The sequence below is a fragment of the Ceratotherium simum genome, chromosome 4 (genome assembly GCF_057802395.1).
Source record: "Ceratotherium simum simum isolate JZ-2026a chromosome 4, ASM5780239v1, whole genome shotgun sequence".
In the NCBI taxonomy this organism is placed as follows: domain Eukaryota; kingdom Metazoa; phylum Chordata; class Mammalia; order Perissodactyla; family Rhinocerotidae; genus Ceratotherium; species Ceratotherium simum.
The window spans coordinates 20,643,212-20,665,933 of NC_141903.1; the positions used below are offsets into that span (position 1 = coordinate 20,643,212).

General features: G+C 34.6%; 1 protein-coding gene and 1 pseudogene across 2 annotated transcripts in view; one reads left to right on the forward strand and one right to left on the reverse strand.

Moving 5' to 3' along the window:
* Window positions 1-22,722, forward strand: part of CLINT1 (clathrin interactor 1) — a 58,219-nt gene that overhangs the window by 21,634 nt on the left and 13,863 nt on the right. For both annotated transcript variants that reach the window (XM_004428584.3, XM_004428586.3), the window contains exons 2-8: window positions 7,559-7,663; window positions 8,200-8,296; window positions 10,402-10,510; window positions 11,479-11,643; window positions 14,540-14,717; window positions 18,752-18,998; window positions 21,337-21,406. In XM_004428584.3, the coding sequence (XP_004428641.1) occupies window positions 7,559-7,663; window positions 8,200-8,296; window positions 10,402-10,510; window positions 11,479-11,643; window positions 14,540-14,717; window positions 18,752-18,998; window positions 21,337-21,406 (971 nt within the window). The remainder of the gene's footprint in view (window positions 1-7,558; window positions 7,664-8,199; window positions 8,297-10,401; window positions 10,511-11,478; window positions 11,644-14,539; window positions 14,718-18,751; window positions 18,999-21,336; window positions 21,407-22,722) is intronic.
* Window positions 15,131-15,229, reverse strand: LOC147917210 (U6 spliceosomal RNA; annotated as a pseudogene).

Below are 22,722 nucleotides of genomic sequence, written 5' to 3' on the forward strand. Positions count from 1 at the left end.
GTCGAGGAAGTATGTACGTAGGACACTTTAACTCTTGATCGAATCTGGGAGATTGTCAAGAGTCTGTATAAACATTGTCATTTTCATAATTTTGAAGATACACAAAGGTTTTCAGCTAATATTTCAAGAACGTTAGGGGTTTATTCTTTTTTTTTTTAGAGGTTTACTATTATTTATTTATTTTTTTGTGAGGAAGATCAGCCCTGAGCTAATCCTCCTCTTTTTGCTGAGGAAGACCAGCTCTGAGCTAACATCTATTGCCAATCCTCCTCCTTTTTTTTTCCCCCCAAAGCCCCAGTAGATAGTTGTATGTCACAGTTGCACATCCTTCTAGTTGCTGTATGTGGGACGCAGCCTCAGCATGGCCGGAGAAGCGGTGCGTCTGTGTGCACCCAGGATCCGAACCCAGGCCACCAGTAGTGGAGCGCGTGCACTTAACCGCTAAGCCACGGGGCCTGTCCTAGGGGTTTATTCTTATGGTTTTTTCTACCTGCAGAGTAGTGTTCAGTGTTTCATTTGCTCCCCATCCCCCCCAATCAACAACTGAAAAATACTTTCGTAGAAAACAGTTTTTTGGAATTTACCTTTCCACTTTGTCTGTAAGTAGTACAAATGCAGTCTAAAAATTTGAGTTGATTACGAGAATATTGAGCCATGTCAATCAACAATATTCAGTAATAGGAAAACATCAAGAGTGATTAAAATACTATAGTTCAGTTCTCCACCCCCACAATAATACTAGACTGAACTGTTACCGAAATTGAAGGCCAGCATGGGTCAGAATAGATGAAAGAATTGGGTAGTAGAATTGATGTGAGAATAGCTTTTGGTTTAGAAAAGAGTATACAGTCCTTAATTTTCTTACAACATGAAAACAATTTCAAAAATAGTTACATCAGTTAAGGATACTTTTCTCTTGTCTTACATCATGTGAGGAGGGAACAAGTGAAGTGTTGTTTTTGAACATTAATACATTTTCTGTGATTTTAATGTCACATAGGCAGGCAGCTTGAGTTCAGACTTAGGCAGTTTTTCTGTCTGTACCATGTTTTTAAGATGTTTTAGGTATCCAGTTATAGTATCTAACTTGATCTTTGAGTATCTAGAATTATTCTAAAAAGTAGAAGGTTTAAAAAGAATTATAGTGCTCTCCTCCCTCAATAAAACGTGGCAGTAAACTGCTCTTTAATATTTATTTGGTTTTAATTTTCTTTTGACTGTGATAGCTAAAGGATGAGGTATGATATTTCAGTGCAAATTCTTGATTATTTTTAAAAGCAGAGTTTCATGTTTCAGCATTTAGCATTTTAATGTTCCCTCTTGAAAAGTAAAGAGGAGAACAGAAGGTGCGTAATCCAGCATAATCCTCTGTGTAAGTAGGTGAAATCATAAATAATATGCATAAGCATCCCACATACTTATGATATAATTGGATTGAAATAGGGTATATGTTTTTTAAATAATTAGGTTACTCTCTTCTGAAACCTTGTTACTGCAGAAGAATGGATAAGAAGCTCAGATTTTAGATGTTTTCAGTTTAGTTTTTCCCTATTCAAACTGATATTTCTTAACCTTGCTTTTAAGAGTATGTGTATTTCTGTATGATTTCACTGATCTGTGGAAGATAAATAAACACATGGATAAGGAGAACAGATTAGTGGTTACCAGAGGGGAAGAAGGTCCGAGGGGAGGCCGAAAGGGGTAAAGGGGCACATATGTATGGTGATGGATAAAAACTAGACTATTAGTAGTGACATGGTGTAGTCTATACAGAAACTGAAATATAGTGATGTACACCTGAAACTACACAATGTTATAAGCCAATATGACCTCAATAAAATAATTTTTTTTAAAAAGTATGTGTGTTTAAGAGGGAGTACATTGGTTTCCTCCTTTTCAATTGGATGGTTTGTGTTTAATATTTACTAAAACCAGAGAAAATGTAATTTTCATGACTGAGAATATATTTTTTTAAACCTTAATTCAGCATTTAGTTCTTTTAGTAGTGCAATTTGTGATAACAAAGTTTGAAGATCTGTTGCTGTTTACTAGTTGTGTGATCCTGAGTGAGTTTAACTTCTCTACTAAGGAGTTGCTATTAAATATATTTTCCTCTCTCCTCACTCAATTTTTTTTTTTTGGTAGGAGAGTGCTGCTGGTGATGACAACACTAGAGAGAAATTGGTCTGCGTTATGGTTGTTATGTTTATTTCTTCCGTACTATCCATCTTTATTAGTTTTCTTCTTATGGTATGGAGGGAGTACTGTAGTGTATTCCTTGTCCTAGCACTGTAGCTGTTTTATAACTAATATATAATCAAATATAACATTTGCTTTAGCAACATCAATTCTTCTATGGAACCACTGCTTCTGTTGAGATAATTTTCAGTGCTTTGTGTTTCATTTTCAGATCAAGAAAATACTTTTTTTTTTGATAGGTAGCAAATATCCAGCCAAGTGGACAAATCAGTTTTTCCACCTCCCCACACCATTTCTATACAGCCTCGGATTTCTTCTAACAAGGAAAGTTATGCATTTGTTGAATTTAGGAGTACTAGGCTTCTTGGTTGTTGACCATAAATTTGATGTCGTTCACAGGACTGTAATAACATGTAACTTGGTTTTAAAATATTAGTATTGAACCTATAAAATGTTTAGGTTGCCAATAAGGGTGATGTGGTGAAGGCCATCCTGTGATGAAAAATGAGTATCACATGGTCCATTATCAAGCTTTTAGAGCAAGTATTCTGAAAACACTTCCCTAATGTTTTGGCTAAAAACATTAAACAAAAAAGAACAAATTTTCCTGGCGTAAGTGACTTGTTACCTGAGAAAACTTTATTTTTCACTGTTAATTTTATGGATGTTTTATTAATTTAAAAAAGTTAAAAAGATTGCTACTTTGTAAGGATCATAATAGTGTTACCTACATCAAAAAAGTATCTTCTGAAATCTTTGCGGCATTGAGATTTAGAGGTGACTTTTAAATATAGGTTTTAATGTCTTCCCTAATACAGTTTTTAAAATCACGTTAATTTCAGTATTAAGTACTTAAATTGTTCCCTGGGGTTTTACATACATAGCACCTGGTATACATATTTTCATGTGTGTACATATATTTTAGTTACTAGTTTGCTACACATATTACCCTGAGAAAACAAGACTTTGGAAGTAGGAATAATACACACGTGGTCTACCGTGATGCTTATTTGCCTATAAATAGTTAAAATATAGCTAATGATGATATAGTACTTGATTTATATTTTTAATGCATTTAATAGTTTTCTCTTGCTTACAATATAATGTTCATGGGGGAAAATTTGGAAAATACAGGAAAGTATAAAGGAAAAAAACACCACTATTTAAACCCATTTGTTTGTTCATCTGTATCTCTTGCTGCCTCTGTCTTTCCTTTTTTCTGATTCTCCATGTCTGTAAGTGTGGATATATGTATGCATGCATATGACAAAACAGAAGTTCAAAGGTCTAAAAGAAAATACTGGTAAATATTTTCCTCATCTCAGAGTGAATGAAGTCTTTATGATTAGTTTAAAACAAAAAGGAGAAACCATGATAAAAATACAGACCCATTTGACTTTTTTTTTAAAGAAGTAAAAAAAGGCAAGCTAGGAAAAATACTATATCAGTGTTTCAATTTTCTTATTCCTTTGTTAGCGGTTAGGACTGGATTATACCTATATTTTACCTTTTCTTTAGGTGTATGGTTTTGTTTTAGCAAAGCATATTTTTGAACGTTTGACAGGAAAAAATACCAATAAAGACTATTCAAATTTTTTCTTGTCAGTCATTTTACTGATTATTCTTAATGCAGATTGGAAGATGCATTGACCGTCTTTAAGTAAAAGCCCCGTTTTAGCTTTTACTTGCAACCAATTTTGCCTCTAAAACCTGGACCCAAACTGTTATCAAGTAAAGTAACTTGACATTTTATAAGTAGGGAGTGGTGAAATAAGCAGGAAATGGGGAATAAAGAGGAGGGCCAAAATGAACACTAATAATTTACAAATTGAATAATCAACCTTTGACTAATTAAACATTAGCTGTGTTCACACAGCCATAGGACTGTGTGTGCGGAACTTGAGGATGGTAACTTTTAACAGTTGGCGTTAAAGATCCAGTGAGTGAGTGGTGCTGGGTAGTCCCGAGTTAAGTACTCTCACTGGGGACTCTTAGTCCTGTCCTACCTATTACTGGAGTGTTGTGAGGAGCAAATGTGGAAGTATGTAAAAGCACTGTGGAGGCAGTGAACAGTTTTACAAATATAAACAAAATGATTTTAATTGTGGATTTTATCCTTGTAAAAAGCAGTGGTTCGATCTTGCTTTAAGGTAGAATCTTCAGAACACCAGCAGCTTCTTGTATTCTTCACTCTGGTCACTCCCTGGTAATTGCCTATAACTTGGTTTGCAGAACGGATCCTAGACCTTTGTCTGAATTTTGCATGTGTTTTAAAAAACTGATGAGAGAGCCCCCTCCAGTGTCTGAAATATCCATTCTTAAAACATTTGTGTCAAAAATACGAAATTTTAGGAATTAAACTAGCTGTTTTTCCCTTTCACATCTGGACATGATTTTTTTTACTTTTTTCGTGGGGAGAGAAGGGGTTGTTTTCCTTTTTTAAAAAGGTCACGGGAATTATGGGTAGGGCGTGGATTGAGGGCAGTAGAAAACATGGGAAAGGAAGGATCAAAATGCTATTTCTACCTTTTTAGAAATAGTTATTTTTAAATGACCTGGAATAAGGCCAAACTATACAATGTTGTTTTGTTTTATTTTGTTTTAGTTTACATTTGTTTCTGAATTAAGTGCAGCTTAAAAATACTTTCTTTTGGAATTCTTTATAGCATCAGATCTCATCTTAAGAGAGAGTTCTTTCCAGTTTCTGAAAGCAACAATTTCATTAGAAAAGGGCTTTAAAAAATAGAGCCTGGTTCTCTTCATGGAAGTGTTCTAAACTTTGTTATTTTTTTATTATTGTTGCCATATCATTCTGTAGATATACTTTATGACCATATTGTGTGTTCTAATGGCAAGTTGTCATTTTACGTAGTTCCCATTGTTTCTCACCCAAGGAAATGAGGAGATTCTTAAATTATTGGCTCTTTGCCGTCTCTCCCTCTAAACACACCGCACTCAAACACACAGGCCTTCAGCTAAGAATCTTGTGAAGGGTTAGGGAAACAGGACCTTTCTCATTTGACCCATGGGCTTTTGTAGCTTGAACAAGGAAAGTAGTGTTCTGAAAGCTACAGCATTTATGAAGGCTCTAGTAAAAATATTTCATGTATGTGGACTAGAGATTAACTCCTTTCATCTTGTTCTCCAACAAATTAAACAATGTAAACAGGTTTCAAGTGCGTTCTTGGTAATGAAATGCTTGGGTGAAATATAATCCTAATTGCTATTGTTCATTCCCACAGCTGCATTTTGACACTTTTAACTGCCTAAGCCACGCATGCTTCAGCCCCTAGGATAAACAAAAAGCATTCTGAAATCCATCATTTTGTGGCATCTTAAATGGCAAATATGTCGTTGGCTGCCTTGATTGTATTTTGGTTCCATTGTTGACAAAATTAGAAAAAAATGTTGTTATTCCTTATATTTATACATAAAATTATTGTCAATAGAATCATTAGTGGGTTTTTATGAAAATTCATTCATTAATAGTCTTAAATTTTGAAGGAGGCAGTGGAGATTATGGATTTACTTTAGTCTGAGGGAAATAATTTGTATTTATTTTATCAAACCAGTTGATATTTTAAGAGGCAGCTTTTTCAAAGATTAAAAGAAAATAATAGGATTACCCTTTTCTCCCTTAGTAGAACAGTATTCTGAATGTGAATCTAGAAGGCAGATTTATATGCATAATGGTTCCTTTAAAATTTGACCCAAAATCGTTTATTAATCTCTTCCCTAAAGGTAAAGAAATTGAAGTGTTTGCAATAAGTTTGAAATTTATATTTCTTTATATTTGAGAAAGAGATTTGAGTGCCAATTATAACCAAACCTTCCTTATTTAAAAAATGAGACTTTCTGATGACTGAAAAACCATACAGCAAAAGTGGGGTATATGTAAGTAATAGTTACTGAATTCTGATTTTTCACTATTTCTGAGACTCAATTTTGAGTGGAAGAGTTGATTTACCATATTCACAGGCGTCTGTTATAATAGTTATTCAATAATCTTTGTAACTTTAGATGTCAAATGAATACTACTATACTCTTTCACATTTTCACAGTATTTCTTTATTCCTCAGAATGTCTTTGAATTCTTAAATCTATATAAACATGTGAAATTCTGTTTTAACAACCATTTTGCCATCTCATGTCTTAATTTTAAGATACCCTTTTCAAAGTTTTTGTGTGTGTGTGAGGAAGATTAGCCCTGAGCTAACATCGGATGCCAATCCTCCTCTTTTTGCTGAGGAAGATTGCCTCTGGGCTAACATCCATGCCCATCTTCCACTACTTTACATGGGACACCGCCACAGCATGGCTTGACAAGTGGTGCATCCGTGTGCACCCAGGATCCGAACCTGCGAACCCTGGGCCGCTGCAGCGGAGCATGCCCACTTAACTGCTATGCCACCAGGCTGGCCCCTCAAAGTTAATTCTTATAAAAATATTACTTAATATTTTTAAGTTCTCCTAATAGGTGATTTTTATCTTTAATAATAACAATAGCTAACATTTATTGAACGCTTTCCTTGTCAGGCACTACTAATAAGTACCATTTGATATGTTACTCTTTGAGGTGGTATTCTTTCTTAATTCCTATTTTATTTTTGAGGAAACTGAGATTAAGAGAATTAAAATAATTTTGCTGAAGGTCACAAAGTAAATGATTGGAGTCAGATCTTTCTAACTCCTAGAACCCATGTTCTTGACCACTGCTGAAGTCTTAAGTGAAAATTAAATACATTATCATACTGATAGAATATTATAGAGCCATTAAAAGTGAGGGTTACAATGACTATTTAGTGACATGGAAAATGTATATGATATAATAAATGAAAAAAGACTAAAGGATTACAGTTAAATGTTTGTAGTGGTTCTAAACATCTTTAGAGTGTTATCTTTGATTTGTCATTGCTTTTTTATACAATAGAAATAGTGTTCAGCTGTTATATAATTTTGCTGATTAATTTACAGAATTTCTGTAAGCAGGAAACATAAGACTGCATGTAAACCAGGTCTGGTCAGGAAATCGACAACTTAGTTTTATAATAGACTCTAGCATGTTCAATTTCCTTTTTAATTTGACCCAAAGCCATTTTTTACTGGACTTGTGCCAGCTCTAATGTAATCTCTCATCTGTATTCTTGAAGGCTAATGGAATAGTAAAATCTTCTTAAAGATAACTCAAATGTGTTATATAGTGTCCTCAGGGTAGCTTGTGCACAAAAGATGTTTTCTTTCCCACCCTGTAGAGGTATCTCGTTAGGACACCCAGTAGTGTCATTATTAAGTTTTCATGTGTTTCTCAGTTTTGATGCTAATCTTTGTGCGTATGTGCGTGCATTTTTTTTCTCTGCAGCACCAATGTGGTTATGAATTATTCAGAGATCGAGTCTAAGGTTCGAGAAGCAACGAATGATGATCCTTGGGGACCTTCTGGGCAACTCATGGGAGAGATTGCCAAGTAAGTGATAATTTGACTCAGCAGTGCAGAAAGAATCTAACTGTCTTTACACAGAAATGTGAAATTTGCTTTCAGTTTTAAACTATTTAGCTGCCAGATATAAATTTTGCGTAATCATTCAGATATTAATGGAGGAAGTTTTACACAGGATCTATTCCTCTTAAAAATTAGCTCAAAAAAGTAAAACAAAATTTATCTTTTTCAATGAAGTTTAGAGATTTACTATGTGAAATTTTGACAGATGCGTATAAAATAACTTGAAATAAAGTTATGAAAATATTTTCCTGATAAACATCTGGATCACTATGCCAGTGAATGAAGGGCTTGTAAAATATGATATTAATTAGTAGGGCTTACAAATGTGCTAGATATTATGGAAAATATAGGAAAAACATTTTTAAGGAAGCATATCATCTAAATTTTTTGAATTAATTCTTTTTGAGCTCTTTGAGAACACAGAATAACTTAGAACAAGCCTGCCATCTACTGTCAAAATTAACATATTGCAAACTCTTGAGGAAATTTTTTTTTTTCAGGGCTACATTTATGTATGAGCAGTTTCCAGAACTTATGAACATGCTTTGGTCACGAATGTTAAAAGACAACAAAAAAAATTGGAGAAGAGTTTATAAGGTATGAGCATTAGTCTGTTTTTATTATTTGACATGTTGAAAACAAATGCTTGAAATTTTAAAGTGCACATACATAAGTGATTTTGAAGTGATTATGAAGGACATTAAATCCTGGAACAGAATATTGTCAAACAGGTAAAAGAAATAGATTTGCTGTTTGTGTTCTGTTTTCTAGGACCATAAACAATTATTCTTAATGTAAAATGTTTAAAATTAATGCTTCTTCTAAAGGTTGAATATTTTTATTTTATTCGTTATAATTTGTAACTTGTATTTGTGCATATCAAAAGTAATCTATAATAGTATGCATGTTTAGTGTATGAACAATTAAGATGAAAACCACAGTCTAGTATGGTTTGTCATCTCTACATAAAAATTTGCCTAATTTATAACAGTGATATCACAGTATTCTGTACCAAAGAATATATATTAGTTTAAAATATAATTAGAGATTCTAAAACATACTAAAATTCTAACATTTTAAATTTGCGAATATGTACTCTCTATCAGATTTCTTTCATTTAGTTCTGATCTCGTCATATAATGTAGAATTCTAAAACAAGACACGTCATCTGTTCTTCCATCCCCACCGTGTTTTCTTGCTACCTGGAATAAGTTTTTCCATGCTTTCCAAAATGGCATATAATATTCATATCTGGAGCTTTGAAAGCAACATTTCTGGCTTTCAGGATTGAAAATCAATTCTTTATTTAGTTTCATGTTTTTGATGTTGTTTGTTTCTGAAAACTTTCATTGTCATTCCCTCACCTTGTATAATAGTTGTGATGAAATAGTTGAAATTTCTATAAATTCTTTTTTTTTTTTTTTTTGTGAGGATGATCAGCCCTGAGCTAACATCCATGCCAGTCCTCCTCTTTTTGCTGAGGAAGACTGGCTCTGAGCTAACATCTGTGCCCATCTTCGTATACTTTATGTGGGATGCCACCACAGCATGGCCTGACAAGCAGCGAGTTGGTGTGTGCCCGGGATCCGAACCCGGGCCACCAGCAGCGGAGTGCGAGCACTTAACCGCTACACCATGGGGCTGGCCCCCTATAAATTCTTTTTTTATTCAGAGTTTTCTTAAAAAAATAATTCTTGGGTTAAACTACTTTTTTTTTTTTTCTTGGTGAGTAAGATTGGCCCTGAGCTAACATCCGTTGCCAACCTTCCTCTTTTTGCTGAGGAAGATTAGCCCTGAGCTAACATCTGTGCCCATCTTCCTCCATTTTGCATGTGGGATGCCGCCACAGCATGGCTTGATGAGCGGTGCACAGGTCCATGCCCAGGATTCGAACCTGCAACCCCCAGGCCACTGGAGCAGAGCTCAAGAACTTAACCGCTACGCCACCAGGCCAGCCCCTAAACTGCTTTTTTAAAGAATAAATTCCTGGAAGGATGAGATTTTTTTTTGCCCCTCAATTTCACCAATTTAACTAGATTTTCATAGATCTAATCATCTTTATGTGAGGTTTGTTCCTGGGAAAGTTAAGTTCAAAATGCATAATTCAGTGGTTTTTAGTGTATTCACCAAGTTGTGCAGCAGTCACCACTATCTAATACCAGAACATTTTTATCACCTCCAAGATAAAACCCATGAACATGGTTTTTTTCTCGTATTTGTTGGCAGCAAGTTTTTGAAACAAAGGCCACATCATTAACCCCCCAAATTAAATTTTATCTGGGGAAAATGCTATGGGATCATATAATTACTGAATAATTGTTCTAACAATTCATAGTTCTGTAATGCCCAGATGAAAAGTAAAAACTGAGCCAGCTTTCTAAAAGCTTAGTGTTACATTTATAGCATACATTCAGATATTTTTTAACATCAGAATTATTTTTTTTCAATCTTTTGACACATGTTATCCAGTGGACAGTTTATAATTATTTGCTATGCTTGATATAAGAGGACCTTCAAATTGATAATATAGGTTTTAGACTAGGTAATTAAAGTCTAACATAAGGTAAAGAAACCCCCCCACACACATACACACACACGAAGATTATTTATTTGCTAATGTAGGAATTATTTTTTTTAACTATTGACCAAAGCTCTACCAGAATTTATTTCGATAAATCATTTGGTGCTTTGTATTTTTACAGTCATTGCTGCTCCTAGCTTACCTCATAAGGAATGGATCAGAGCGTGTTGTTACAAGTGCCAGAGAACACATTTATGATTTGCGATCCCTGGAAAATTACCACTTTGTAGGTGAGCAATAGAAAAACCTTATAAGCAGATTAAAACAGTAGTTAGAGTTGTCAGTCACCTGAACCAGCTTAGAAGCTTCTCCGCTCTAATTAGAATGTGACTGTTGCTAGTTGTGTGACGAGTGCAGCATCCAAGACGTGGGGCCCTAGAGTATTAATTAGTGAAGACAAGAACTTGCAGAAAAGACTGGCTAATAACAACAGAACCAACACAACATGAGTGTTCGGGTTTATATTAAAATATGCACTGGAGACTGGTCCCCTGTGGTGTCCATAAAGGAATAGCTTTAATCATATGGGAAGAAAAGGTTAGAGCTCCAAAACACACACATCTGTTTGAAGCTGGGGTTTTTTTCTCCTCCCACCAAATAATATTTACTGTGCAAAGGCAGCAAGGCCAGAGTGTGTTTTGAATGTGAAAGAGGATACAGAATGAACCACATTTCATTTTGTAGTATACCCCAGTTGAAAGCACTTTAAAAATTCAGTTTTTCAGCTACACTAAATCCGGGTAATTAGTGTTTCCGGGTAATATAGTGTTGTATATGGGGAAACCAAGGCATTTGGATGCCTTTAAATCATTAAAATGTTAAAGTGGGTTTTATTTTGTTCTGTTAAAATACAATAGAAAAAGAAAATAATATTTATGGATATAAGTCCATTTCATATGGTCATTATTAGTAAGCCTTTTTAGTGGATCTTAATTGATCTTGCATAGCACCATTATCTGTGGTCCTTTTTAGCTCATCTGTACATGTTCTTATAAGCCAGAATTGCATCTCAAGACTTAGAATTTGCTAATGAGGAAATGACAAAATTCAGTAGCACAATTTGCCTCTTTTTATTAATTTTAAGATATTGAAGTTGGTTTCTTGTGTTGAAATTTTCATGTCTGTTTTTTGTGTTAAAGGGTTTGATACATATTAACTGAATTCTTAAGGTTTTGTTTTTCCTGTACCATCCTCACAGACGAGCATGGCAAGGATCAAGGTATAAATATTCGCCAGAAGGTGAAAGAATTGGTTGAATTTGCCCAGGATGATGACAGGCTTCGTGAAGAGCGAAAGAAAGCAAAGAAGAACAAAGACAAATATGTTGGAGTTTCCTCAGACAGTGTTGGAGGATTCAGATACAGTGAGTATCAAAGACAGACTGGCACCTAAGCATCAGTTTAGCTTCTTGGGTATATTTTAAGAATCGTTGAAATAGAAAAGAGCAAAATAGTATTTTTTTTTCAGAATACATAGAATACTAAAATTTATGGGTATTTATTTTGGCTCCTATTACATGAATCTTGGGAGTCTTCCTGTCTATTTTTTACTTTTGTGGGTTCAAGAGTGTGATTTTAACCATTAATTGTTAATTGAGAACTTTGAGTTGACATACAGAGAATAAAGCAGATGTATATCCTTCCCTCTTGGGCTTACCATTCTAAAAAAGAAAAAGGGATTTCTCTAACTCAGTGTTTAGAGCATAAAAATATGAAGTTTGATCAAGAGATTCATCTTCCTAATTCGAAACCAATTTAGCTCTATTTTTACCCAAAAATAGATAAGCTGTCTATAGGTTAGTCCAGTCTCAGTCTCTTCCCTTAATTAAGCAGTGCATCAATTTGACGCAGAAAAAGGTGTCTGACAATACCACCACTTTTTCGTCTAGGCCTATCACTTTATTGTTCCTAACACATTTAAGAGCAACTAGAACATTTCTCTCTCATGTTTGTGTTTAATGTAATAATAATATCAGTTTCCCTAAAATAGATCATTAAGTGCTTGAAACAGATATAGAAAATAAGAACTCTCTTTCACAGCATGTCCCTTTGGACTTGTTCTGTCTTCTGTGAGCTCTGACAATCACCTGGTCATTTTGTGTATGCACAGGCTGGTGCTGTGTATGCTTAGTAGCTGCTTATTGGGGCTCTCCAGCTCCCTCCGCTCATATCTGAGTTTGTTTATATTTGGATTATGAGATCTCGTAACTCCTTCGTTGGAACCATGTAAAAACCTTCTACTTCTTTTCTTGTAATTACCTATAAAAAAATATCTTCACTCCTTTACACCTCCGCTTTCTTGCCCTCAAAGAAAAAATACTGCATTTAATTAGCTGTTATAGGATGTTTCTAACAGTAGAAAAATTCCCTTCTTTTATGTCTAAGCATCATATAGAAGTCAGTTGTCGAAGTGGGCAAAGATATTTTTCTTAAAGAAAGCATATAAATATGTTTTGAGCTTTTGTTTGTTTAGGAGAGTAAGAAGTTTTGGGATTGTTTGCCCAACTAGTTATATTATTCTTTAGCTTTTTCAAAATAGCCATGGCAATTTAATGTGTTTTTGAGTAGAAATTGCTATTTGCAACTCATTTCCTCTTTCTACTTGCTTGTAAGTCTTTTTTTACCAGCACAATATGTAATTATATATTATCAGATAAATTTAGAAAATTGAATAAGTTTTCAGACTCAATCATAGTAAACTAATCACAGCATCTGCTTTAGAGTTCGAGTTGAATGTTCTGTGTATTTGCATCACATTCTTTTATAAATTATTTTAATGCTATATATATATTATCCAGAGACTTAACTAATCAACTTTAACTATTTTATATGTTTTTCGGTTTGACGTTAGATAATGTCTTACCAATATCCAGTGTCTTTGGTACTCATTTAGTATGATGTCCACTACGCTAATCTGTTTAGTTTTCATCTACTTTCATTTTTCCTGTAAATTTGTTTCTTTTCTAAGTCTGGTTCATCTAGTTGTCATTGAAATGTACATAGACAATTGGAAAACCACTCATTTTTATAAAACTATCCTGGTTTAAATTTTGTCTAGAAAACTTCATTTGTCATGTTTTCTTTAAGTTGGTGGTCACTTTCAGATTTAGTAGGCATATTTTAAAATCTTTAAACTCTTATAGAAAGTTTTAGCTTTGCAGTTTTAGCAGGCAATTCAGCAAAATGGTTTTGTTCAGTCTCCAAAAGGCATGTATGCCATTAAAACGTAACCAAATTCAAAACAAAAGCTTGTTTAGCCATCTTGTGATTATTTTGTTCTCATTGCCCTTCCTTTTCTCTCTAACGTGCCTTAATTGTCAGTGTTTTCTTCTTTTTAACCTCATGTAATTTCTCTGTACCTTCTACTCTTGCCTCCTAAGTTGAGTTTGGACATGGAACTGGAAACGGAAAGCTTCCATTTAGTGCCTATAATTCCTATCTCTCCTTTAGTCCCCCAAAGTCAAGGACTAAAACAAATCTTGACATTTTCGGGTTTTTGTTCACTGCCGTGATCTATTCTCTTCATTCTCAAATTCACACAGAGGATCCCTAGGTTTTCCAGTCTTACCATATGTTTGGACTTGGTGTTTGAATAGATCATCATTATTCTGAACTGCTTGAGCATATTTCATGATTCTAGTCTGTGTAGTTTTTGGTAGTTAGAATATTCTTTTCTTTTTACAGTAATTAAAAGATGCTTCTTGTGCCGTGAAATCCACTGAGCTATTTAGTTTGGTACTAAAGAATGATAGTTATGAGTGATTATAGCATATTGGGACATGTAGCATTCCAAATGGTGTTTCCTATAGTTTGTGTTTTTTAAGAGACTGTTACTGTCGAATACTTTATTCTAATAGTTGAAAACCATTAAGAGACAAGAATGAAATATAATGTATTAAGTGATTTTTGTAAAAACAGAAAGATTTCCATTTCTCTTTTGCTTATATAGCCTGTGTTGGTTTTTGTGTTTTCCTCTTCTCCTTTCAACAGCCTTTAAGAACTTCCTGATACGCTGTGCTGTGCATTAAGGTTGTGTAAGTTTTCATAAACAAAAGCTTTTGAATCTGCATTCCTGCCACTTAATGACTGGCACTACATGCTGTGCCTTGCTGTAATTGTGTTGATTCAGCACTGTGGGAGCTTTCTGTTTTCCTTTGAAAACTATTTTATTATGAGGAAAAGCTTCAGAAATAAGGACTGTTAGATACCTCTTGCATTTAATGTCCTTAGAGTTGCTTCTCTTTTTAATGCTTTATATAGGTGAAAGATATGATCCTGAGCCCAAATCAAAATGGGATGAGGAGTGGGATAAAAACAAGAGTGCTTTTCCATTCAGTGATAAATTAGGTGAACTGAGTGATAAAATTGGAAGCACAATTGATGACACCATCAGCAAGTTCCGGAGGAAAGATAGAGAAGACTCGCCAGAAAGATGCAGGTATTAATACTTTGTCTCCTCTGTCTTTTGGAAAGGGTACTAAATTTATACAGCTGGGTTTTTATTTTGGGTATCAGCATTGTCTGAAGTTTGGCTTTTTTTTTTTTTTTTTTTTTTAATAGATTTTATTTTTTTAGAACAGATTTAGGTTCACTGAAAAATTGTGCTTCAAGTAGAAAGAGTTGCCATATCCCCCTGTGCGTGCATACGCACACACACGCACACACACACAATTTCTCCTGTTATTACCATCTTGCATTAGTATGGTATATTTATTAACAGTTGATAACCAATTAATTAAAGTCTATTGTTTGCATTGGGGTTCACGGTATTATACAGTTGACAAACGAATAATATCCACCATTACATAACCATACAGAATAGTTTCACTGCCCTAAAAATGCCCTGTGCAAAAACATGTGGAATGATTCGTGAGTTTGCATGTCATCCTCACGCAAGGGCCATGCTAATTTTCTCTGTATTGTTCCAGTTTTTAAGATACAGTCATGTGTCGCTTAACAACAGGGGTTAGTTCTGAGAAATGTGTCGTTAGGCGATTTCATCATTGTGCGAACAATGTAGAGTGTACTTACACATACCTACATAGTATAGCCTACTACACACCTAGACTATATGGTACTGATCTTATGGGACCACCGTCATGTGTGCTGCCCGTTGTTGACCAAAACATCAGTATGTGGCACATGACTGTATTTGCTGCCCATGCGAGCACTATACAGCTGTTTTTAAGATGCTAGCTCAAACATTGTGTCAATACTAATTGCAAATACTTTCCATGTTGTCTATGTTCATTTATTTCTAAAGTTGATCACATTTCCTGTGTCTTTTTATTTAGACTATTTATTGGAATGTTTTTTCCCAGTAAGAACTTTCACAGCTTATTTTGCGTTTGGGCATTAGAGGATCCAGGGATCTAAGGTATTGCTGAGGGATTTGTTGTTGTTAGTGCCATTGAGCTGATTCCAACTCCTAGCGACCCCTGTGTACAGCAGAGCAGAACCCTGCTGGTCTTTTTACGATATTCTCTTACCTTCCCATGCCCTATGAGACAATGTTCCACTACTATTCGTAGGGTTTTCATGGCCAATTTTTTTGAAAGTGGGTGGCCAGGTTCTACTTCCTAGTCTGTCTTAGTCTGGAAGCTCCCCCAAAACCTGTCCACCATGGGTGACCCTGCTGGTATTTGAAATACTGGTGGCGTAGCTCTCAGCATCACAGCAACGTGCAGTTGCTCCAGTATGATGACAAACAGATGGGTGGTATGGTTCCCTGACTGGAAACAAACCAGGGCCATGACAATGAGAGCGCCAAACCTTAACTGCTAGACCACCATTTGCTGAAGGATAATGAAGTTTATTATATTAAATTTAAACACAAGTTAAAAGATTTGAAATTTAACTCTTACTGTGACATTTCATAATGGTCCTGTGCCACTGTATAGCAGAAAAAAATCCAAACGGATTTTTGGACTAAAATGTTTTTGAGTATACCTATATTTTCATAAACTACATTTTATGATGGTAGGACTTTGTATTTAGTTTTACATACTTGGAACTTTTCAGCATTCACTTTTTTGTTCTTACCTACCAATATAGCTATAAACTAGCTTTTCTGCCAGTTAAAAGGGCAATCAATGTACATAGCACTTAATTTGCAAAGCGGGTCTTACAAGGTCTTTGTCATTTGTGCCTCACAGTATCTCTATTAGATAGGCTAGAGCAAGGATTTTACTCTTATTTTTTAGATGTAAAACCTGAGGCCCAATCGGGCTGCGTGGAACTTGCCTAAAGCAACATAATTAGTGATGGAACCAAACCTTTAAGTGAGTTCTTATAACTAAGTACCATCTCTTTTTTTCCTAAAAAAAATCATAATAATTCAAATTTAAGGGTCATTAAAAAGAAAGAGATACAATTTTCAAACTTTTCAGGTTCCGAAATATTTGTTAGTATCTTTTAGTATGTTTCCATATTTATTAAATCGTTGGAACTCCTGTCATTTTCAAGACTATTTCTGGAATGTGATCTTTAAAGAGCCAGAATTTATTTTTAGTACTTTGAATATATCTGTTTTACAACTACATTTCTAGCACTTTTATACTGAAAGAGTATGTGTATGGTAATAATAAATACAAAACTTGGGGAAATGACGCCTACTTCAAATATTCTGTGCTGCTTTTCCCTTCTTAATGTTCTTAGGGCCTGTGTGTTTATGTTTTTGGTTTGGTTTAGAAGACATAGTGGCTATATATTCTGTTGCTATTTCCTGAAGAAGTGTAGGAATCAGGTAGGTAGGCTGATTAGAGATCTAACTATGTACATTCTTATGTTGTTACTTCCTCTCCTGTGCCCTTCCACCCCCAGTTTTTCTTTCCTTGCTTTGTCTTCCTGTTCTTTTTTTTTTTTCTTTTCTGTTTCTCCTTTGGTTTTTTTTCTGTGTTGCCTCTAAGGATCTGCTTGAGTTACTAAATCTTTTACGTAGAGTATTTAGGTTTAAAAGAGTGAAAATATAGTGTGTCTTATTTATTGTAGTAACTAAAGGGCACACCAGGGACTTTATATCTTGGAGTATTTGTGAGGGAAGAGTAGATTTTTAGACCAGGTTGCACGTCACCTCTCTGGCATGTTACCAGAATTTCAGACTTATTCATTATTAGATTCAGGAATTCTTGAGCATTGATAGATATGAAGCTTCCATTTCTTTGTGTGCTAGTCAGTTTTATAGTCTCAACTTGTAAAAAAAATTGCCTTGAACTGAAATGAAATTAGATATCAGAAATGTAAGAAATTTCAGTTTTATTTATAAGACTGATGGTGGGAATCTTTAGGTCAGTTGTGGCTGAGAAATTAGTGAGTGATAAGGGCTTTTGAACACTTAATCAGAACTTGTAGATTTCCTAAAATGCTTATAGATAAAAATGCATTTAACTCCTTTGCTCTGTGTGGGACGCCATTCTTCCTGATCCTTGAATTTTATAGGTTCCAAATTGGTTTATAATTAAGTAGAAATTGCTTTAGATTAGTCTGAGTTAAATTGTATCAGTAATAATAGTCATAGTTTTAAGAAGAATGTTAAGTATCTTATTTTCAGAATATTTATAAATTAAACCACCTACTCTAAAATTAAGTAATATAGGTAATGGAACGTATTTCGGGTAATTTTTCTCTCTTGTCCTACTTGCACCAGAAAACCAAATGCTGACTGTGTTCACATTTTTAATTTGTGGCATATAAAAAACCCAGTTTTTTACTCATTAACATATTTTTTCTTTTGCACTATTAAAAAAAGAAAAAAGATTTTTTTGAATGTGTCTGAAAAGGAATTATTTCAAAACATTTAGATATATTTAAGTTTTCTGTAAAGCAATTTTCAGAGTTATGTAAAAGTTTGATCTCCTGCTACTATAGTAAAATAGAGCACAGTTGTAAAGTGTATTACCGCATACTTTTTTGCATTTACAGATGAGAGTTTAATCGTTTGAATTCAGATAGGATAATATTTAAAAGGTATTCACTGAAATTATAATATTTTTTATTATGTATTTGCATTAGTGTATGAGAGCTGATGAGAGAATTATGTTATATAAATGGAACTGTAGTCGTCTGCTCACAATCCATTTCAAGAAAGATGTTTGAGTTTCCAGGGTCTCATCAGTTGATTCTGATGTGATAATAATCCTGCTATTTTATTTTTTAATTAAGCTTTAAATCTATAATAAATAAGCATTTGAATTATTTCAGACATTTTTTATTTGTACACATTTATGTAAATACTTTTTTGTAGCAGTGTTTTAGACTTACCTAGGGAATATGGCAAGTTCCCACTTCCCTTCCCCAACACATACATATTATTATTCAGATAGCTTAAATAACATTCTGTTGATCCCTGTCAGATAGTCAAAGTGTGGAATTTTGGAGTTACTGCATTTGAAATTCTTGAGTTCAAATCACTGAGGCTCTATTTTAAAATAATCCCTAGTCTTATTATTTTGCTTCGTTTTTAATATCTTTTAGCGACAGTGATGAAGAAAAGAAAGTGAGAAGAGGCAGATCTCCCAAAGGTGAATTCAAAGATGAAGAGGAAACTGTGACGACAAAGCATATTCATATCACACAGGCCACAGAGACCACCACAACCAGACACAAACGCACAGCAAATCCTTCCAAAACCATTGATCTTGGAGCAGCAGCACATTACACAGGGGACAAAGCAAGTCCAGATCAGAATGCTTCAACTCATACACCTCAGTCTTCAGTTAAGGTGGGAATGCATAAGTTTACACATTATACACAGCTTTACTCTTATAAATTACTTTAGAATTATTGCATTAGTAGGCTTGAGTGTTTCTAGGCAATCATATTAATTATTGATCATCTGGTGTATTACTCAGAGTCATTAATAATAAGAAATCTCTTTGGGGGAAGAAACCTGTCCAATTGCTGAATGATTGTCTATGTACTTTCTATGAAAGTAGAAATGACACTCTTGGTTCATTTGGGAAAGGTGGTGAATCAGAATGTAGTGCATCTGTTTCCTTCTAGACACCACTGCTGGTTACCAAGCACAACAAAATTCAGTAAGGAATACATGGGAGTATTTGGAAGTTGTAAGAAATGACAAAGGACGACCAAGTAGACATATAGGGGAAATGGTCTCCTTTAATATAGAGAGAGTACCTATAAAGGGAGGCTTAGTTGGTCACTACTGATCAGTAGCAGCACTGCCTCTTATAACTTCTTCATTTGTTTTTTATTCACCACAGAAATGAAATCCACCTGCTAGATACCTGGCCTCAAGCTAGTCTTTTGGACAGAAATCGGCCAAAGAGGGAGATTTGCCTCAAAAGGCTAAATTGTTTTTGTCACTCTCTTCCTCACTAGTGTTTAACCGACTTGTATCTTTGCATCAGAAGTAGCTAAAAGCTAGGGAAAATATTTTTCTGTTGTATCCTGCAAATTGTAGGTGACTCTGAAAATAAAGCTAGTCCTGCTAAGTGACAAGAACAAGTACTGTGTCAACTTTTGCCAAATATCTTCTGAACTGGTGTATAATTTCGCCCATATTGTGCTCTTTTTAGTTTTGATGAAAACCTCAAAATTATAACTTAACTTTAGTTGTAGTTAAAGAGGAGAAATGCCTCTATTATTTCCCTTTGTGGTCTGAGTTTTCCCCTGCTGTGGATACAGTTAGCTTACTGATGGCTGTACAGGATCTGGTCATAATTATAAAACCCAAATACATGATGGCTCTTATATGGAGAACTCATTTAAGATTGCATGAGGAAAATCATCCAAACTGTATAATTTTTTTAACAATAAACTGAGACTTTTGTATCTTAAAGGATTTTAAATATCAGTTTATAGTACAGCCTGAATATATGTCACTATTCCATAAATATTTTATATTTGTAGTGTAAGCTTTTTGATTTTGTTTTTTACTACAAAAAAGTGTAGACAGCCAAAGTTCTTGAAAAATTATTCAGTTGCTTTGGATCTCTTTCAATCTCAAGACCTTTTGAACCACGATCCAGTATTTTAACCTTCAAGGTTGAAATTAACATGCCTAGAAACTTACAGTGTTTCCCTATTGCCTAGCAATTCTGTTCTAATTTAGAATGTCTGTATTGAACATACAGGACATATGCGTCAGGGTGCTTAGGACTATGGAGAAGAGAAAAGTCATATTACAACTCGAGCTTCACAATTTAGTTTGGGAACTAAATATGAAACAATTAGGGGGCTGGCCCGGTGGCACAAGCAGTTAAGTGCGCATGGTCCGCTGCGGCGGCCTGGGATTTGCCGGTTCGAATCCCGGGCACGCACTGACGCACTGCTTGGCAAGCCATGCTGTGGCGGCGTCCCATATAAAGTGGAGGAAGATGGGCATGGATGTTAGCCCACGGCCGGTTTTCCTCGGCAAAAAGAGGAGGATTGGCAGATGTTAGCTCAGGGCCGATCTTCCTCACAATAAAAAAAGGAATAAATAAATATGAAACAATTAGATGTCAAGGTATATCAAATAATATAGAATTATATTGATTTGTGTGGTATACAAACAGTAAGTGTTGCTAAAGTTCACAGAATCAGAACTTTAGAGCTGGATAGGATCTTGGCTTCTAATCTGGTGGTTCTCAGGCTTTATCATGGATTGGAGTTATTGAGGGAGCTTTGTAAGACTTTACAGGCCAAGATCCCACTCTGGGCAATTAAGGCTCAATATGTTGTGATGAGGCTGGGGCATATGTATTTTTTAATGCTTCTCAAATGATTCTGATACATAGTATTAAGATTTGAGTGGGATGTGAAAGGTATGTTTTCCGGTGAAATGCAGTAAGAAAAGAAATTAGGGAAAAGAGGAGTATGGATGTTTAGGGACTTTTACAGCGCTGGGGATAGAATTACTTAAAAATACTTTATTACCTCTCCATAAGGATTCAATCAAGGTCACTTCTCTTTTTTCAGAAGATGATATCTACCCTTACTTATTAAGATAATTATAGGTATTTGTGCCTAAGTTGGTAATTAGAGATGAGTAGAGCAGATTTAGAAAAAATAGTGGAAATTTGTTTTCTAAGCTTATTAGTTCTGTGTGTTTTCAGACTTCAGTGCCTAGCAGCAAGTCATCTGGTGACCTTGTTGATCTGTTTGATGGTACCAGCCAGTCAACAGGTAAGCTTCCACACAGACTTTTTAGTAACCTTCATTTCAGAGTAATTTTTTTTAATGCCAAATAAAAGATGGAATGAAAAATGATTTTTTTTTCATTAGATTTATTTTTAGTATGAAATTAGTGAGCCTTGAGCATTATTTGGGGGGAATTGTTTAATTGCCTAAAATAAGGAAGAAGAGTGCTTAAATATTTGACCGATAATTCAGTAACCTCTCCTTAATTTCTTTAGCACTAAGTGTTTGGGGTCCTTTGCTTTCTTTATAAGCAAAATGTACTGCTCTGCCCATTTTACTTTCCTTCCCTAAATTTTAATTCTGGCTCTCAACATCAGCCGTGCCTAGAGTTCCTTTAACCTTTTTATTAATTTATTCAACAGATATTTGTTGAACCAGATACTAGTCTGGTTGCTTGAAGTATAATGCTTAATAAAACAGAGTTCTTGCCCTCATGGGAAGGAAGGTCAAGTGGAGGAAGTAATCGTTAATCAGTCATGAATAGTTACCTCGTTACAAACATGCAGAGTGCTTTGGAGGAAAGAGGAATTCTGTGAAAGTGTATAACTACCCACCTGACTTATTTTAAAAGGGCTGTGGCATAAGAATAGTCCATTTATCAAGACTTTCTCATAGATATGATTAATGATTCTTTCAGTTTGATTTCCAGTATTTGCTAGATTTTTAGTAATTCCCTATAAATTGTTTTCAAGAAAATTGATGCTTTAGGTTGCATTTGATGATAATAGAGTTTTAATAAACTCCTGTGCTACAAGTCAAAACAGCTTAAGAAATACAACTTCCGTTTAAAGACGATCTTTCCCAACCTGTTTCAAGTTCATTTCACATTAATGTAGATGGCAAGATTGGCATATAATGTGCAAAATAAATCTGTTGTTCCTAGTGTTTTCAAAACTAAATTGTTTTAAAATTTACATTAGCGTTTAAGTGGAAGTCTATGATGAAAATTACTTTTCACTGATGGTTTAGTACATGTAATTAATATAGTCTCCTGTTATTTTCTCCTCCTTGCCTTCTCGCATAGAATTCTTGAACTGGGAGTGAACTTCATAGGGCATCTAGTTCAACCTACTTTCTGAGATTCAGTTCACTTTCCCTTTTTTCTCTAACTATAACTTTTCCTAAAATTATTCTTTAAACTTTACTGAAGTGTCCTGCCCAAGGTTACAAACAGCTACGTTAGTTGTTTAACAGTTTATGTGCTGTCTTTTTATATGTTTAAGATTTTAACTGTGGTATTAACTGGTAGTTAGCATGTAGTCATATAATACAGACATAGTGTCACAGAATATCAACTATTT